The following is a 15,977-nucleotide window of genomic DNA, read 5'->3' as shown; positions in this document are numbered from 1 at the left end:
CAACTCCGTCCAACACCGCCCACTGCCCCCAACACCTCCCCGTCACCAACCCCATCCAACACCGCCCCCACCCCCAACAGGAGGTCAGTCATTTGGAGACAGTACCTGTTTAATCACTGTAAACAAAAGACACGATCACTGTTGGAACACATGGGCGGCACGGTGGCACAGTGGTTCAATTCCCACCTCAGGCGACTGACTGTGTGGAGTTTGCACATTCTCCCCGTGTCTGCGTGGGTTTCCTCCGGGTGCTCTGGTTTCCTCCCACTGTCCAAAGATGTGCATTTCAGGTGAATTGGCCATGCTAAATTGCCCGTAGTGTTAGGTAAGGGGTAAATGTAGGGGAATGGGTGGGTTGTGCTTCGGCGGGTCGGTGTGGACTTGTTGGGCCGAAGGGCCTGTTTCCACACTGTAAGTAATCTAATCTAATCTAATCTAATCTAACATCTTTGATGTAATGTTTCCATCAGGACTTCGAGATCTCCTTCGGATAATTCGATTTTTGGATAATTGGTATTCGGATAATTGAGTTTCCTCTGTATACTGCTTGGTGCCTCTGTCTTAAAGTTGAAACTTTATTGCTGGAACAGCACAGCAGGTCAGGCAGAATCATTCTGCCTGACCTGCTGTGCTGTTCCAGCAATAAAGTTTCAACTTTGATCTCCAGCATCTGCAGACCTCACTTTCGCCTCTGTCTTAAAACCTCTCTTCAAATAAAAAGGACAAAATACATATCCTAAAGCCATGGAATCATCACACTTGCTTCAAGTCAGTTAGCTTGAACTTCAGGATGGATACAAGGATCCATATTCCCTCTAACAACAACATTACAAGTGATCTGATGAAGGGTTTATTTAACCTTCCCCATCTGAGTGGGAGTCTGATGGTGGGATTCTTGGTCTGATCACTATCAAATTGTAATCAAGAGGACAAAAAATAGAAACAGAAATTGCTGAAAACACTCAGCAGGTCTGGCAGCACCTGTGGAGAGAAATCAGAGTTCACAAAATCAGACTTACCCCTCCACCTCAGAAAAAAATCCATAAACAATCCTGATGGAAATTGGACCCATGTGTGCATCCCTTGTGGGAACTTGCACATTTCTCTGGCCAGCACTGTACTTTGTTGCAAATATTATTTCTTGTTAGTACAGCCTCTATAAACTCAACTTTTTTTTCTGATGAATAAGAGGATTAAAGCTGTCAGTCTTGCCTCAAGTCAGAATGTTTTCTGTGCTGTTTTACAGATGGTCCCTGGCATTCCTATGCATAACCTGATGATAACACTTGGGTCCCTAAGACCACCTTCCGCTCTCTTCAAGCCTGTCGGCACCATTCTCCAGGCCTCTGTATCCCTGCAAGTTGACGTGTTGTCCAGCAGTGAAGACTCATACATGGCACTGTATTTGGAAATGGTTAGTTCAATGATGTCCAAGAAACAGCTTCATTAATGCAAATCACAGGGAGGGCTGACAAACTGAAGATAAACAAAATAGAATTGAAATTTAGTGTAACACATGCTTTGACATGAAAATACAATGAAAATGTTTTATAAGTTGCCTCAAAATGGTGCCTACATCAATGACAGAAGTCATACAAGCCTTCTGGGCTCGGGGAAAGCCAATTAAGGAACGATGGAATACCCTGAATACTAGACTGAAAACCTCTGCCAAAGAAAACCGCTATGCTGAGCCAAAACCACCATCCTAGATGAGACCAAGTGTCCAGCTGCGAGAATACTAGGAGCCAAAGACGAAGAAGACCTCCACATAGGGACAAGACCATATGTTGAGAGAAGACCGCCACATAGGGAGACTGCCTTTTCACCTCCTTCAGGTGCCCGGGCCTAGCTGCAGACCTCAAGCCTCAGCCTAGCCTATCTGTCTGAATCAAGGGGAGTCAGCTTGGGATCTGTCGCTCGCTCTCCAGGAGACCCCAGGATGGGGTGGAGCCGTGTCCGGCTCGTGCCAGCTTTGCTGCCACCAGAGGCCTCCTCCTTCACCCACCACTCTCCAGGTTTAAGAGGAAAGAAACTGAAGAAAAGTAAAATAACAAATAGAAAAGAGCAGGAGAAAAAAGGGAAAAAAAAAAGCCGACAGGAGCTGACAAACCCCAGGTCCAGTGCCCCTCACACTCTTCCACCATCTTGATGATACGAAGGTAGAATAGTGGTGTAGAAAAGCAACAGGTTCAGTTCATTGCAGAAAAAAAGTGAATGAGTAGATTGTGGAAATAAAACTGTGGGTAAATAATATTCTTTATGTGATAAGAGTTTGATTGGATTGGAAATTAGAGATACTTTTATGATACTTTAACTGAATACCTTTTCCTAATTATAATGATGACAAAAATTAAAATAAAAACATGGATTGTCTGTACAGCACTTTCAGAAATCTTGGCATTGTAAAAGGTGCTATGTAAATGTAATTCTTTCTTTATTAGCAGTATATTGGAAATGGAAAACAATCAGTAATTTTTGTATATAGATCCATTTTATTCAAAAGCAAGAGGCTACATGCTAGATTATAATTAGGCCTCAGTTGGAATAACTTGTATAGTTTTAGGTCATCTATTACAAAAAAGATATTAGTATCCATGAATTTAAAGTCGCAAATGTCTTGCTGAAATTCAGCAAGCTGCCTTCTACTTGCCCCATCTGGGCTGAATCTTCCTTTTTAACAAAGTTCCCTTTATTGAAACTTCTGCTTCCAACAGCAAGGCATCTAATGATACCTCCTTGGTCTTTAATTCTTCACAACAAGTTTTGTTCTTTTAATCAGGGGTTCCTTCTTCCTCTGTTCTCCTCTGCGTGAATAACCAAAAGCAGTCCTTCAGTCAGGTGTAGCAGCACATACTGTGCACCTTCGTCTGACTGTCTCTGAGAGTCTGCAAGCAGCAGGGAAAGCTGTCTCCTCCTATCTCTCCAGATGTTGTTAAAGCTCACAACTGACTTTCTGTAGAGCTTGGCAAGGGATTGTCATGACAACCTGATCACATTATCTGTGACTGGGTACAGCTCAGTGCACCTTCGCACAATTCCCATTCCAGGATTTTCTGTTTTAACGCAAATTTTAAAAAGGCATTTTAAAGCATAACTACCTCTTAAAGTCTAGCAGTCATAACAAGTTAAAGCTTTCTTCCTTGAATCAGCGAAGGTCAGATGTAAGAGTGGGCCAATGGGCTGAGGAGTGTCAGATGGCGTTTAACTTAGATAAATGTGAGGTGCTGCATTTTGGAAAGGCAAATCAAGGCAGAACATATACACTTAATGGTAAGGTCCTGGGGAGTGTTGCTGAACAGAGACCTTGGAGAGCAGGTTCATAGCTCCTTGAAAGTAGAGTCGCAGGTAGATAGGATAGTGAAGAAGGCGTTTGGTATGCTTTTCTTTATTGGTCAGAGCATGTGTATAGGAATTGGGAGGTCGTGTTGCGGCTGTACAGGACATTGGTTAGGCCACTTTTGGAATATTGCGTGCAATTCTGGTCTCCTTCCTATCAGAAGGATGTTGTAAAACTTGGGAGGGTTGAGAAAAGATTTACAAGCATGTTGCCAGGGTTGCAGGATTTGAGCTATAGGGAGAGGCTGAACAGGCTGGGGCTGTTTTCCCTGGAGCGTTGAAGACTGAGGGGTGACCTTATAGATGTTTATAACATCATGAGGGGCATGGATAGGATAAATAGACTTTTCCTTGGGTTGGGGGAGTCTGAACCAGAGGACTTAGATTTAGGGTGAGAATGGGAAAGATATAAAAGGGACGTAAGGGGCAACGTTTTCATTCAGAGGGTGGTGCGTGTATGGAATGAGCTGCCAGAGGATGTGGTGGAGGCTTGGTATAATTGCAACATTTAATAGGCATCTGGATGGGTATATGAATAGGAAGGGTTTAGAGGGATATAGGCCAAATGCTGGCATATGGGACTAGACCTGGTCAGCATGGATGTGTGTTGGACTGAAGGATCTGTTTCCTTGCTGTACATCTCTATGACTCTGTGGCCATGAGTTCTTAGGATTGGGTGTTTTTTAAATGTTTTATTTACATAATTTAGTTGAGAATGTAACAAGTGTAAAATGAGGTGGGTTGAATAGCTCAGAAGAGGAGAATGAGGCAATGCTTTTTTTTTGTTCTTTATTCACTCATGGGATTTGGGTGTGGCTGGCTGCCCATTCCTAAAGGAGATGTTTAAAGGGATCGAACAAAGAATGAGACAAAGTGGTTTCCACTATTCAATGAGATAGTCATGAGCACACCGATTTGAGATAATCACAAAAATGATAGAGGAAATTATGAAGATTTCTTTACATAGATTTGGATAAAAATTGTTTCTGACATGCTTTTATTGAAGCAGAGTTGATTAAACCTGGTGATGGAAGCTAGCTGGAGTTAGTGCCTTAGTTCTCAACCAGTCCTGGTGAAGGGAAGTGGGAAGAATGGTGGGTGGATGAAGAATGGGATAGAGTCAACCATTCTGGTCCTTGCTGATGGGATAAACTCTGTGATTAATTTCCTCTGTCTTAAAAGGCAAATCAACCTTTCTAACTGTCAGAGTTGGGGAAGCCGAGCTGCAAGCATTTGCATCTCATTAAAAGCAAACCTTGCCATTAGTAGCGACTTGCTCCAAACTAACTTCCAAATAATCGAGAAATCTGCTTCTTTAGACTCCGAACTGAAAAAAGGAGGCATGTTCCTTGTGGATTTCACTTCTTCCTGACCTTGGGGTTAGTACTTGCTGCTTTATTCCTTGAAGTGATGGATGCTTTGAGCTACAGTCAAAGGTCTCCAAGGTCATTCCAAGTGGTGCAGGTGGGTGAGGGTGAGGATCTTTGCAGGGCAGGATGGAGAGGAAATGACTCAGGAGCAGGAGAGAGCCAGAGGGGGAAGACTAGGGTAGTCTTTGGGCACTGTCCATTTAATGATGGAAGAGTGGACATTGCAGCATTGTTTGTCTTATCCTGGAAAGAGGAGAGTTACAGGAAGCTGGGTGCCCAGGCTATGGTCATTGCTGCAGGAAGCAGGGGATGTGTCTGGTGGTATTGAGTTGCACAAGGTATGTTGACAATCATGGGGGAATTGGATATGTTTGGGTGGAGGTGGGGAATGGTATGGTATTCTTCAGGGTGAGTGCGAGAGGGTTGTCAGGGAAGGTGATACTGGTCACCTCAAGATGGGAATAGAGGATTAGGATAGGCATTGGGAGCTGGACAAAACTCAGAAAGTCAGTGTAGACATGCATTGGGTTGGCAGAGATAAATATTTCAGTCAAGTTCTCTCTTATTCTTTAAATTCTGACAGATTCAAGCCTAGCCCTGTTCTGTTTTCTATTTCCTGTTTTCTGGAAAACTCAGCAATGATCTAGCAGCATCACTAGGGAGAGATACAGAGCTTTTATTTCCCACAATAACCTTTATCAAATGTGGATTTTATTGACTGGGCCAGCATCTATTACCTGTCCCTAGTTGCCCTTGAGAAGGTTATGGTGAGCTGTCTTCTTGAACTACTGCAGTCTATGTGCTGTAGGTAGACCCACAATGATGTTAGGGAGGGAATTCCAGGATCTGGACAGAGTGACATGTTGGAACAGCGATGTGTTTCCAAGTCAGGATGGTGAGCTGCTTGGAAGGGAACTTGCAGGTGGTGGTGTTCCCATGTATCTGCTGCCCTTGTCGTTTGAGTTGGTTGTGGGTTTGGGAGGTGCTGTCTCAGGATCTTGATTATCTACAAGATGCCTTACAGAAAGTACACACAGCTGCTAATGAGTGTTGGTGGTGATGGTGGGAGTGGATCCTTGTGGATGTGGTGCCAATCAAGCGGGCTGCTTTGTCCTGGATGGTGTCAAGCTTCTTGAGTGTTGTTGGGGCTGCACTCATCTAGACAAGTGGGGAGTATTCCGTCACTCTCCTGCCTTGTGCCTTGTGGATGGTGGACAGGCTTTGGGGAGTCAAGACGACAATTAATCACTGCAAAATTCTTAGTGCCTGACCTGCTCTCATAGCCATGGTTCTTGTAATCAATATTTTCTAATCAACTTGTTCAGAGATATTATTACATACTTCTGGAGCCAGTGGGACTTGAATGCAGGCCTTCTGGCTCAGAGGTCGGGACAACTACACTACTTACATGGTGCAGTTCCGTTTCTGGTCAGTGGTAACCCCAGGATTTTGATAGTGGGGGATTCAGTGATGATGATGCCATTGAATTTCAAGGGGTGCTGGTTATAGTCTGTTTTGTTGGAGATGGTGATTACCTGGCATTGTTGTGCAAATGTTACTTGCACTTTTCCAGTCTTAATTCATAAGAAAGCCTCCCCATTCAAGGTGTTAGTCTAATAAACCTTCTCCGAATTGCATCCAAGATGTTTGCATCTTTCCTGAAATAGGGAGACCAATACTATGCACGGTATACCAGATGTTATCTCACCAACACTGTATCGAACCGAAGCATAACCTCTCTACTTCTGTAATAAAAACAGAAGGCAAATCAACCTTTCTAACTGTCAGAGTTGGGGAAGCCGAGCTGCAAGCATTTGCATCTCATTAAAAGCAAACCTTGCCATTATTAGCGACTTGCTCCAAACTAACTTCCAAATAATCGAGAAATCTGCTTCTTTAGACTCTGAACTGCAAAAAGGAGGCATGTTCCTTGTGGTTTTCACTTCTTCCTGACCTTGGGGTGAGTACTTGCTGCTTTATTCCTTGAAGTGATGGATGCTTTGAGCTACAGTCTAAGGTCTCCAAGGTCATTCCAAGTGGTGCAGGTGGGTGAGGGTGAAGATCTTTGCAGGGCAGGATGGAGGGGAAATGACTCAGGAGCAGGAGAGAGCCAGAGGGGGAAGACTAGGGTAGTCTTTGGGCACTGTCCATTTAATGATGGAAGAGTGGACATTGCAGCATTGTTTTGTCCTATTCTGGAAAGAGGAGAGTTACAGGAAGCTGGGTGCCCAGGCTATGGTCATTGCTGCAGGAAGCAGGGGATGTGTCTGGTGGTATTGAGTTGCAGAAGGTATGTTGACAATCATGGGGGATATGTTTGGGTGGAGGTGGGGAATGGTATGGTGTTCTTCAGGGTGAGTGCGAGGGCGTTGTCAGGGAAGGTGATACTGGTTACCTCAAGATGGGAGTAGAGGGTTAGGATAGGCATTGGGAGCTGGACAAAACTCAGAAAGTCAGTGTAGACATGCATGGGGTTGGCAGAGATAAATATTTCAGTCAAGTTCTCTCTTGTTCTTTAAATTCTGACAGATACAAGCCTAGCCCTGTTCTGTTTTCTATTTCCTGTTTTCTGGAAAACTCAGCAATGATCAAGCAGCATCACTAGGGAGAGATACAGAGCTTTTATTTCCCACAATAACCTTTATCAAATGCCTTCTGGATATCTAAATGCACTACATTCACTGGATCTCCTTTATCCACAGCACATAATACTTCTTCAGAGAACTCCAATAAATTTGTTAAACACTTTTTTCCTTTCACAAAACCGTTTGACTCTGTCCGATTGCCTTCAATTTATCTAAGTGCCCTGTTATTATCTCTTTAATAATAGCTTCTAACATTTTCCATATGGTAGATATTCAGCTAATTGGTCAATCATTTCCTGCTTTCTGTTTTTTGGTAAGGGAGTTACATTAGTTACTTTCCAATCTAATGTCAAATTCCCAAAATCTAGTGAATATTTTTTTGAAAAATCAATGCCTCATCTGTTTCACTATCTACTTCTTTTCAGATTCTAGGATGACATTGGTGGGATAAGGCTCAATGCCTAAATACCTCAGTGTCACTCCCCTCCCCCGCCCCACACACACACACACACACACACACACATATGTATATATATATATATATATATATATATAATTGAGCATTAATCTCCTTATTAGTCAGTGTAAAATGCTGGCCTTAGCAGGATGTTGGTTCCTGACATTGTTACAGTCGAATAGAAGTAATATAATTGTTGTAAAGAGTCTTAATCTGTTCAAGATTCAAAATGCCACAATTTTTTGAGTTCAACAAGCAACTGTCAATCTACATGATTTATTTGTAGTAAATATGTAGCAATCCGTGATTTTTCTGCCAAATCTCCTAATGTATAAAAGACATTTGGATATGTTCATGACTAAGGAAGGTTTGGAGAAAAATGGGAGGTTGGACTAGTTTAGTTTGGGATTATGGTTGACATGGACTGTTGGACCGAAGGATCTGTTTCTGTGCTGTACGACTCCATGGCACTGTGAGATCTGTCAGGATCTATTGGGCTCACCGCTCCAACGTTTTGTTAAATACTACTTCTCTGTGGTTGTAATTTCTGTGATTTCCTTCCTCCCTTCCGATTTCTCATTGACAACTATTTCTGGGATGTTCCCTGACATGACTAATTTGTACAAATACCTATGTTCCTCTGCTTTGACCTGCCTATGAAACCTCTCATTCTGGCAGAGTAACAGAGGCACGTCATCTGTATGGGACCCAGCAGGCACCAGGTCTCCAGCAGTCTCCTGGAGCATTGTATCCTTTGCCAGCAGTGGACCCATGTAGGTGATGTGCTCACCAGGCTGAGGGCCTGAGGCTATTGTAGACAGTGGACCCACTGGGTGACAGCCTTTATGCTGGTAGTGGCTGCAGCTGAACTCTGTGTTAGTGCAACCTCTGAGCTGTCAGAGACACCATTTTCTGGTAGACGATGGAGAGACCTTTGGTGGTTTCTGTCTCCTCCTCTTCTGTTTGCCGTTAATACCTGTTGTGGAGAAGAGAGAGAATGGGCTGCTGAATGTGCACAGGTCCTTGTGTGGACCAATGTCTGACACTGCAAAGCTGAGAACAGGAGTCCAGAGGTTTGTTCGCTGGCTTCCTGTGGGTGGCTTGTCTCTTTCATTCATGGTCACAGCCTTCCCTGTGCCATCTCTGTGGCCCACTCTGTAAGAGGGTTGAGGATGTGACTGCCCAGTACCCTGCTGTTATTGTGGGAGTGCTGCCTGCTGTTGAGGATAATCTTGTCCTGCAGGTAAAGAAACAGCAGAATTGATTGTGATGGCAATGGTGCGTGAGCCATTGATGAACATGCATAGCCTGATGCACCAGTAATAACTTATTCGCTACAGCACCATTATGCAACTGAACTGATTGCATGATGTGGCTGTCAGGTATTCAGTGCGCCCACTCCACATTGTTCTTGGGTTAAAAATGATCAGGACATGCCTATACACGGCGCAGTTAGACAGAATGATGCCTCTGGCAGTGCCAGTTTGCATTAAGTAAATGGCATGGAGTATAGGAGATCACCCATCCTCTTCCTACACTGGACCCACAGCAGTGACCTGGTTTGTGACCATGTTCCAGATTGTCCGGTACTGATACGAGGACATCCTGCTGCTGCCCTGGGGAAACAGACCTCCCTGAGGGATAATGCAAACTTGCAGTGAGTGAAGGGCTGTCCGGGTGGCCTTGAAATATGGCACCTAGACCTTTGACCCTGGAAGCTTCTAACAAGGGGAGCATTCTGAAACATCCTGTCTGCCTACCTCATAAAATTCACCCTTCCACTCATGCTCCAACTTACATGCACAAGTAATGAGCTGAACACTGCATGACCTTGCGGGAAAACACATCCCCAAATAGATATGATGACCTACAACATGCCTGATGCCATAGTTCGACTCCATAATGGAGGTGTGACTGTGCTGGTCTCAGTGGTTCTGAATGTGGCTGGGAAAGGCAGTTCAAATTTTGGAAAGAAATGCATTACTTCCATTGAAGCTAGGTTAATTGGAACTATACTATAGGATTAGTACGTAAAGTAAAAATCATGAAGAGAATTCACTTGTGGGTCCTTTGTTATCCATGCTCCCAGAACCACCCTGACAGAACTGTATTCATGACACCATCTCACCTGCTCAGCTGGATTTATTATTCTCTTCTGAGAGAAGAAAAGATTTACAGTGATGTTGCCAGGGTTGGAGGATTTGAGCTACAGGGAGAGGCTGAATAGGCTGGGGCTGTTTTCCCTGGAGCATCGGAGGCTGAGGGGTGACCTTACAGAGATTTATAAAATCATGAGGGCATGGATAGGGTAAATAGCCAAGGTCTTTTCCCGAGGGTGGGGGAGTCCAAAACTGGAGGGCATGGGTTCAGAGTTAAAGGGGAAAGATTTAAAAAGAACCTAAGGGGTGACATTTTCACGCAAAGGGTGGTGCGTGTATGGAATGAGCTGCCAGAGGAGATAGTGGAGGCTGGTACAATTACAACATTTAAAAGGCATGTGGATGGGTACATGAAAAGGAAGGGTTTAGAGGGATATGGGTCAAATGCTGGCAAACTGGACTAGATTAATTTAGAATATCATGGATGTGATGGACTGAGTTTCTATGCTGTACAACTTTATGTCTCTAAGTAAAAGTGCATAATCATGTTGTTTTGTGTGTCACTCACAATGTTTCCTATCTCCTTCCTGTTGTGGTTATTTGCAATTCAAATGTTGATCGTGCTGCTGTCTGCTGTAGATTAACCTGGCACTGTCAAAGCTCATGTTCGTTGGGGCCTATGTGTGCTAACTTGCTCCAGCCTCAATAGCCATCCAGAAACAGTAACCGTACACAATTGTCCCTGTCCCTGAATGTTTACATTCCCGTTACTTTCAGGTTAATATCTGGGCCAAAAAAGTCACCAATTCTGAACACCACAGTGAAAAATTGCAACAGCTTTTTATCTTAAAGGTAAATGTATGGACACATATTTCACAATGAAAGCAGTCACAGACTCATAATTGTTGCAGTGCAAATGGAGGCCACTCAGCCCTCTTATACCTACACCAGTTTCTAGTACCCAGTGCCAATCTCCTGCATTTTCACTATATCTCTGGGCACTATTTCTATCCAAGTAACCATCCAATGCCCCTACTGAATGCCTCAATTGGACCTGTGTCCACCACATTTCCAGGCAGTACATTCGACATTCTAACTACTCACTGTGTGAAAACGTTTTCTCTAACACCAATCCGTATCCTTCCCACTCAAATTTTTTTCTTTTGAGAATGCACGGGATAACTTCCTTGTTGTATTAATTCTTATTTTCATGAATGTAAGATTGTTGTACCACACATTGTTGATCACAGGGTTCATATACACTGGGATATTTAATTAAAGCATCGGGTAGCCATTCTAGATTCTAATAAGCAAAGTTCACAAGGTGAGATACCCTGGAATCAGCGTTTGATTATTAACCTTGCAGATATGCATTTAGGCTGTTTCAATTTCGATTGCTGCCGAATATTTTGCATTTGGGATTTGCATGAAAGCCTTTAATGAGTCAGTGGGTGAACGTTCTAATTTTGTACTGGTGACTGAGGTTAGTAGAACAACTCTCCACAAGACAGCAACTACTTTTGTAGAACAACATAACCTGCTATTCTATTCATATCTCACTGAAGTATCTCCAGAGATTAATTCTGAGTTGGTTAGTCATCCAGCTCATGACTGTTGTTTAACATTCTGACTTGGATTTTTCTTTGTGATGGAAAGGTCCACAGTGCAGCCATAACAGGCAGACAATGGAACACGCTCTGGTGTTAATGTAGAGAATGTAAATGCAGATCTCTTGCTTGATAGTAGTTAAAATTTGTCTTGTGGTTCCAATTGAAAGACATCACTGATTAATTGTTACTTCAGAGCTTTCTGTTCTAATCCTTAGGATTCTGAAACTATTGTCCATACATCTTACGCAGACAGCAAAATCCATCTGCGGCCCTCTTCCCATCAGTGAGTATTTCATTCACCAAAGTACAGTTATTTCCAACATTGTCCATTTTACTACTTAGATTTATTAACCCGTTGAATGGTGCATCTTTCAATAGCTGGTCCATCAAAGTCGTAAGGAGTAATCCTGCAATCGCGCTGGTAAGTACACATAGAATCTTTACATCTTTCAGCAAGTTCACAATGTTTCATAAATTGACTGTAACTTCAAAGAGATGAAGCTCATTGACATAATATTCAGTGACCTTTTATTTCTCTTGATTTGTAAACATAAGAGCATCTTTGTTACTCCGTCATGTCCCAATGACATTTTTGCTCTGATATGTCTGTATTTGTAAGTACTTGCTGCCTAACACTTACTGATGGGTAATGTGGCTTTTTATGTAAAACAGCCAAAAGGAAGTACCTTCTCTTAAATTTGTTCAGGTATGTTTGTTTTCACGTGAGGAAAACTAAGCTGCTTGTCATTCTGTCCCCTGTCTAAATTCAATATTGTGCTTCATAAGGTTACTGTGGATAACCACAGTTCCACTGGTCAATTCCTAAACAGTTCATTTACGCTTCACTTGTTAAATCTAGAGTTCAGCCACTTCAAAACATGGCTGAAGAGAGCCCACCACTATCTTCTCAAGGATAAGTGACCATAGCTAATAAATACCAGTCTTGTTAGCAACAACAAATTGCTGAGAATGAATTTTGAATATCAGCAATAGAGTAAAGAGAGGCTTTAGGAGGAATGTTTTTGTACAGACAGCAATTATAGAACATCCTGTTGGAAATATTGGAAAAAGCAGAACCCTTAGTAATTTTTTAAAGGGAATTTGAAACCTTTGGTGAAAAGGAGAGGGAATGGAATGAGGCAGATAGCAGAGAGCCAACTCTGCTACAAAGGTCAGAATGACCACTTTTTGTACTGCAGTATTTGACCATGCTGTTTGTTAGCTCCTTGGTTTGAATCTGACCAGCCAATCTGAACCACTTCCCACTTGAGGACTCGGACAGCAACTGGGAGGAGGCACAAAGGTTGCTGTCCATTAACTGGAATCAATACAGTTTTAGAGACTCCAAGTTTGGGAAACCAGCTACACTGTAGAGACAGGAAACTGGATCTAAATGTATCTGATTTAAACTAACTGGTATCTCCAAGGGTGCACGCACCCAACAATTGCATTTCCACAACCCATGCTCTATCCTTCTGTGTCCACTCAGCTGGAGAGTAAACCAATCCTTCAGCATGCTCCTGGGTTTATTTTAATTTGTCAATTTAAAATTGAATGTTATCCCAAGTTTTAAGCGAGGTTCATTTGTGTGATTTTAAGGAATGAGAATGTTTCAGACTGGAGAAATTTGTTATTTCAGGATGAGAGCAAAGTTAAATGTTACTTGGAGGCATTTTTCGCAGCGGGAGGATTAGAAAAGATAATCTCATGTAAGTATGTCTGTGGGAATCTGAACAGAAAATGTTAACTGCAGCATAGATCTTACTTCTACATAATTATTGTGTATAGCAAGTCACCGTCTCTCCCCATTTCCAATGGGGTGTATTAGTTGACTATTTGGGATTTGTTTTATTCTTACGTAGACTGTAAGTATTACATTTGTTGCCCATCCCTAACAACACTTGAGTTGATTAGCTCTTGAGGCCATTTCAGAGGGTAGCTTTGAGCCACATTTCTTTGGGTCTAGAGTCACATTTGGCCAGACTAGGTAATGGACCAGATGGGTTCATTAGATTAGTGTTTTCCAATTTTGGATTTTATTAAATTTATTTTAGATGCCACCATCTGTCAAGTTGTGATGCAAACCCGTGTCATTGAGCATTAGCCTGTGCCTCTGGATTACGACTCCAGTAACAATACCAACCTCCCTCAATGAATGCATACTGACCACATTTCAAATGGGATGGATAGTGACACTTCAGCTCATTATCCCAAATGCACAGTTTAGTTTTGTAAACATTGCAACCAGCCATTATGATTTAGGCTTTGCTGTGTATAAGTATAACATTAAGAAGAATTTCAGTCTCTGACCTGGACATTGTATAGCTTTCCTGGTTGGGCACCTAAAATGTTCATATTTTTATATTATTTCCTTAACCTTCTAAGTCTGGTTCCACAGGTAGCAGATTCCATATGTGAGCCAGTAAAATCAAAATCAACTATTTTGTTATTATTTTCTTTTTCACAGTAGCTCTGACATTAGCAGGAGCACTTGCCACCACAGCCTTGATTGATATCTACTAGATTAGATTAGATTAAATTAGATTACTTACAGCGTGGAAACAGGCCATTCGGCCCAACAAGTCCACACTGACCCTCTGAAGAGCAACCCACCCAGACCTATCCCCCTACATTTACCCCTTCACCTAACACTAAGGGCAATTTAGCATGGCCAATTCACCTAACCTGCACATTTTTGGAGTGTGGGAGGAATCCAGAGCACCCAGAGACACAGGAAGAATGTGCAAACTCCACACAGACAGTTGTCTGAGGTGGGAACTCAACCCGGGTCTCTGGTACTGTGAGGCAAAAGTACTAACCTAGTAAAGACGGGGCATCAGTTTCTGAATATTCCGTTCTTTGTATTGTTTACTCTCTTTTATTGGGGAGTGAAATCTCCCCCCTCTCACTCCCATCAGCCTATGCTGTTTGTTGCTGGTGAGTCTGTTAGACTTCCTTGCTTTAAGGTGCTCTATCCTCTCTATTAGTTTGGGAATGTGACAACAATATATTTTTGCATTGAACTCACATTACTGCCTGCCTTTTCTTGCTCAATGGTAGCCGCATTGGTGCTGCTGCTTGTGGGACAGGGAGCAGAGTAGCTGTAGTTTTAACTTGAATCATCTGTGATCTGAATACACAAAGTTAACTAACTTGAGTGTAGTTTGCTTGTTGTATGTGGGCTAAAACCAAACTCAGAAAGGTTAATAAATAGAACTTTTATTTTTTTCCTTTGACCAGATATTGAATTTTACATAACAGCCCTACTTCACAAGAAAGGACTTCGCTATTTTAACATTACCAACCCTGTGATGGAGACATATGAGGTAGGAAATGATTACAGGTATCTTAAAATACATTGATCGCGGGCAGCCAGCAGTATCGTTGAACTCTATAATCTCATCTCTTTTTTGCAGGGTTATGTGACCATTGGGACGGACTTTGGCTTTCCCCGGCAGTTATTAGAGAATTTCCTTCGTAACCTTGCACCAATAATAAGGACCTAAGTCTACAATGTATGGTGAGGATCGCTTGGATGGAGACTCAATGAAGCGATGGCTCTCATCAGCTTGTAAGAAAAATCTTTGTACTGAAGATGTTCGATTGCTTTTTGTCAAATTGTCAGTGATTTACTGCTTTTATTATGACTCATTACATTGACATATATAAGAGTGGCATTTAATCAAATGGAATACAGGAGACATTTGTCGTTCCCTTTATTTTCGCAATGTATCATTTGTTTAATATTATGTTACTCTGCAGTTCTAATCCATAATATTTCTGTCAATCCTCTACTACATGCAGGTTCCCAGTGACTCCTTCCAGCAATTATATTATCCATTTACGGAATTTTACATTTTCTTTTACACATGAAGCATATTTTAAGTTTTTGAGGAGGAGGTTGGGTGGTGAGAGACAAGCTTTCAGGGCAGAATATGGAAGGAGGAAATCCGAGTTCAATGTTAAAGAGCAACCTCATGCCTTGAGTCCTTTTGGTCATTTTTCAGACCTCTCCTCACCACTGTGTCCACAACACCTCAGCAGTTTTCAATCCATTTTTATAAAGTGCTGATGTCTGGGCAGTAAGTTTCAGCCAGCACTTTTGGGCTTCCAGTCAAAACTAGAATATAGGCACTTAAGAAATACAAATTGTTGATGAGATAAGAGGAACTGATGACCAATATCAACTTGCATTATCTCGTGACATTGTACGTGGCAGCACTGTGAGCATCCATGTCATTTTCCAATGTATTGTGCTATTTACAATTGAACTGAAGAGACAGTGAAAACATTACAGGCCATCAGATGGTATCATCACATCAAGGAGTCAGTGCTTTATTTCTGCAACTCAATCACCAGTTTTAAGGAATTTCAATGAATGGGCAAAGTTCTCAAATATAAAAGGGAAGTTGAGTTCCTGGAAGACTTTCAGTACAGAAGAATAATTTGAATCAGCATAAAGAACGAACCTGGTTTGATGTTTTGCATCAGAATGTCCCAAAGTACTTTAGAGCTAATCT

At 42.2% G+C, this 15,977-nt stretch overlaps 1 protein-coding gene across 1 annotated transcript in view; it reads left to right on the top strand.

Moving 5' to 3' along the window:
- Positions 1-15,776, top strand: part of LOC122558498 (cholesteryl ester transfer protein, plasma) — a 65,191-nt gene extending 49,415 nt beyond the window's left edge. The window contains exons 11-16 of the mRNA XM_043707160.1: positions 1,247-1,414; positions 11,673-11,740; positions 11,836-11,878; positions 13,097-13,166; positions 14,698-14,783; positions 14,874-15,776. Coding sequence (XP_043563095.1) covers positions 1,247-1,414; positions 11,673-11,740; positions 11,836-11,878; positions 13,097-13,166; positions 14,698-14,783; positions 14,874-14,963 — 525 coding nt within the window. The 3' untranslated portion in view covers positions 14,964-15,776. The remainder of the gene's footprint in view (positions 1-1,246; positions 1,415-11,672; positions 11,741-11,835; positions 11,879-13,096; positions 13,167-14,697; positions 14,784-14,873) is intronic.
- Positions 15,777-15,977: the final 201 nt, after the last annotated feature.

Source organism: Chiloscyllium plagiosum, chromosome 17, assembly GCF_004010195.1.
Source record: "Chiloscyllium plagiosum isolate BGI_BamShark_2017 chromosome 17, ASM401019v2, whole genome shotgun sequence".
Taxonomy (NCBI): Eukaryota; Metazoa; Chordata; class Chondrichthyes; order Orectolobiformes; family Hemiscylliidae; genus Chiloscyllium; species Chiloscyllium plagiosum.
This window is presented reverse-complemented; position numbering and strand designations above follow the sequence as displayed.